This window comes from Adiantum capillus-veneris, chromosome 8 (assembly GCF_014529385.1).
Source record: "Adiantum capillus-veneris isolate H3 chromosome 8, ASM1452938v2, whole genome shotgun sequence".
Classification (NCBI taxonomy): domain Eukaryota; kingdom Viridiplantae; phylum Streptophyta; class Polypodiopsida; order Polypodiales; family Pteridaceae; genus Adiantum; species Adiantum capillus-veneris.
In genome coordinates this window covers 146,920,608-146,924,137 of record NC_140938.1, presented here as the reverse complement: position 1 = coordinate 146,924,137, position 3,530 = coordinate 146,920,608, and the positions used below count along the sequence as shown (strand labels likewise).

Here is a 3,530-nt window from a genome sequence, read left to right as displayed (position 1 = left end):
GCCGAAGAAGTGTGTGTGTGTGTGTTTTCAAAAAACACAACGTCGATATGTGTGTTTCGAAAAACACAACGCCAATGTGTGTGCGCGCACGAAGGATATTGATGTCGTTTATGTTTCTATAAAAAATGTGTGTGTGTGTGTGTGTGTGTGTGTGTGTGTAGAGGATGCTAATGTTGTGCATGTTGCAATAGAAAATGCGATTAGAATTAAGTAAAAAAGACATCACTTTTGCATCCAAAAGATGCCAAAACCTCCAAAACCATTCTTGGGTTGCACAAATCCGAGTCCGTGTAAGAAAATTATGGCCAAAACATGTTTTAGTTCAGATCAGGAGCAAGGAGTAGGGTGCGGCAGCTAGACTAACACGGAGAATCCAAACCAAGATGTAGAAAGTATAGACATGTAACCTAGACTTGCAGAGCTGGATGATCCATTCAATGAGTATGGAGTTGGTATTTGCACTGAGAAAGAAGCAATCATTGACCAAACAAAAAGGAGGTGGTCAAAATTGGTTGCTTCCAGATGATCAGGAGATCGAAGAGTGAAATCTTGGTACAGATCAACAAACATATGAAGCCAAAGCTTAAGGAAAAAGCGAAGGCTTCATTTCCGAAGTACAAAGATGTCTTTGCATCAGTTCTAGTTCCAATATCAGTCTCGCATTTCCATTTTAGTTCAGTCTTGTCCTTGCCTGATCTCTTTTCTAAAGTATCACATTTTAACTAACTCTACTAATCAACCTAGAATAGTTGTCAAAAGTGACCTATTCCAAGCATATAGAAAATAAACATGAAACTAGCATATTGTAAAGCTCTTACATGTTGTGTTGAGATGCCAACCTAGTGCTAACTTGTAGTAAACTTTCAAGTAAGATATCAAATGTGTCGTGTATACAAGGAAGCATGGCGGCCTCAGTTTCTCTCCTCATTATGCCTCACTCCAATCATACATCCTTCCTACAATAAGTATGCCATTCAATGATGAGGCTAGAGATGGGGTTTGCTTTGAGTATAACGTGCTTATTGTCTGTCTCTTGCATAAGTGTGAGTTTATCAGCTAAGGTGAACTAAGATGGAAGCTTATCCAAAAAGTTACAATGTCATTCCATTTTGTTTGGGCAGTAGGAAATGCCTGAAGCCTCAGGTTTGCATGCAGGTCTTGAACAACCATGGCCACCCACAAATCAAGCTCCCGACAACCAGTTTGCAATAATTATCATAAGAGAAAGTTACCGTATTCCCAATAACCCTAAACTTTAAAAATTCCCATAATAAACTCCCACAGGGTGGTTATTGTGTCTACAAAGATTGAGCTATGTTATACTCAAAGTCCATAATACCATAAAAAATCCTCATCTTATGATCTTCTAATGATGGAGAGCTATTCTTCCTATGATGGGTTGCAAAACATAATGCCTTGAGAGATCGTTGAGGGAAATTTGATAAAAGTTTTAAGGGTATTTTGGTAAGTCTTGGCGAAAAACGCCAAATAAGAGGGGCTATTTTGGTAAAGCCCCCTTATCATAGTTAGTTCACCAAATTTTGGTTTGCACTGTAGTCTTCCCAATGCAATGTAAATTAAGCATTGGCACCAGAGATCTCATTCATGGATTTACTGCCTTCCCGTAAGCAAAAACCATGTGAAATCCCGGCCGCTGATTGCTTTGTATCAAGAAATACAAAGAAAAGATAGAACTAAAAAACAAAGGTTCTAAACGCTAGATGTACAATCCACTACACTAAAATTGAATTTTAACAATATTAGGAGCCATCTAACTATGTAATCAGTATTACAAGGCTTGTTCACTAGGTAGAGAAGGCCATGATGGTCTTCAAAGAATGTAAATTCGTATCCCCAGAGATGTGTATCATGAAGCCCACTGCATTCGCATTCGTGCAGCCCAAGAATCTGTTCTCTGGGCTCGCACGCTGCTCTGCCGATTGAACTCAACCAGCTGGCGCTCCCATTGTCGTCTCCAGAAACTAGCCGAGCAATCCTGGAAGAAAAAGACCCGTCAACGATCATCAGCTACATTGTGTGTGTTTGTTTTGTGCTACAATAGTACATAAAAGCTATGTGAGTGCAACATGATCTCTATTTACCTGGTGGCATGACACCCTGCCGGATGAAGCAGAGCCCCGGCCAATGGCTACAGCATGGTCGTACTCAGCTCTTCTTTCAGGGTCAGAGAGAGTCTCATAGGCCTCTCTGATTTCAATGAACCTTGTGGTGGAGTCGTGGGCGCGGTTCACATCAGGATGGCATGTTCTTGCCAGATGCCTGTAAGCCCTCTTGATTTCACAAAGACCCACATGAGGGGGAAGCTCCAAGATGTCATATAGAGTCGATGCAGCAAGAGCGGTGCTGCTCGCATGCGCTGCCATGAATCGGCTTCGCATGAACCCTGCTCTGCCTCTGTACTGCTGACGATGGACTTCTTGATGCGGTAACAAGAGGAGGGGTCGGCTTGACGTCGAGCAGCAGAGGCCCGTGGCCCTCCTCAGCTCATCAGCAGCAGTATGGCTTGGGCCGGTCTGCTGCGCGTGGAGGAGCATTGTGAAAGGCGAGAATAGGCTGTATGACTACGCGTTTTGGAATGAGGAGAAATGCTTTGTTACGAGATTTATAGAGGCAGGCAAACGACACAGTTTTTTCGCACAAGGCGGCCAGTGGCCACTCTGAATTTGGCTCTTGGGCCTTGGCCTTTGCCTCCTCCGCTATCTTTGCAAGGTTCTAGAACTAGGACACGTTCTTCGTCACTTAGAGCCCAGTCCCACTTAGGGGTGTTCATAGCTCCGCAAGTGCTAGGTGAAGCGGTCTTGCATAAGGCTTACAGTGCCTCTAGGGGCTGCAGTTAGCCGCTCCAACCCTTGCAAAACTATGCCCCAAAGCCAATTTTATAGAGCATTGGCATTACACTAGCCCAAAATGGGAAAACGATTCAAATCGTTGGCACAAGTTGCTGCAAGCAAATCATATGCTACCAAGCACATATGTACTCGTCATCATGGCGCAACAACTGCAATCTGTGTGACTGTGCAGAGAAGCTTCTAGCGCATGAGATAACAATGCTTTCAAGCCTCCCGTTTGTAGGTGCGCCAGCAGAAGCCAATGGCCTTGCGAATGGACATGGCACGCAGAGGAGATTAGACGAGAGAGAAGGTGGATAGGATAACACTCAAGTGGAGCAAAAATAAGAGAGATTTCTCATTTAGGTTTATTGGCCTTATAATGGCATTTACAACATGTTCACACCCTCTTGGCCACGCCCAAGTTGGGTTGACCCCAACAATCACCCCCTTCAGCCAAACTTGGCATAATCACACGCCCCCTTGAACAAAGGTCTTCACTCTCATGACACAATGAGTTTTTAGTATACTCGCCAATCGTGAGTTTTAGGTTTTCTCATAACTGAGCTACCATCATGCGGGGTTTTTGGTTTACGCCCAAACCTCGAGTTTAGGTTTACCCGTTAACTTCATGAGAATGGGTTACAAAAACAAGTGGGACTTTTCATAATACGTGAGGGA

At 43.7% G+C, this 3,530-nt stretch overlaps 1 protein-coding gene across 1 annotated transcript; it reads right to left on the bottom strand.

The window, feature by feature from the left end:
- Positions 1-1,734: 1,734 nt before the first annotated feature.
- Positions 1,735-2,689, bottom strand: LOC147453132 (uncharacterized). Its single transcript, XM_086518618.1, has 2 exons — positions 2,103-2,689; positions 1,735-1,996 (listed from the first exon to the last, which is right to left on the bottom strand). The coding sequence occupies exons 1-2, from the start codon at positions 2,553-2,555 to the stop codon at positions 1,868-1,870; spliced, it is 582 nt and encodes a 193-aa protein (XP_086374744.1). The 5' UTR covers positions 2,556-2,689; the 3' UTR covers positions 1,735-1,867.
- Between the last annotated feature and the right edge of the window lie 841 nt (positions 2,690-3,530).

Bases quoted from the DNA above. Each gene is read 5' to 3' on its own strand.
- LOC147453132 (XM_086518618.1), bottom strand. From the start codon at position 2,555: ATGCTCCTCCACGCGCAGCAGACCGGCCCAAGCCATACTGCTGCTGAT. The intron at 1,997-2,102 runs GTAAATAGAGAT...TTTTTCTTCCAG, and splicing joins GCAGGGTGTCATGCCACCAG to GATTGCTCGGCTAGTTTCTG.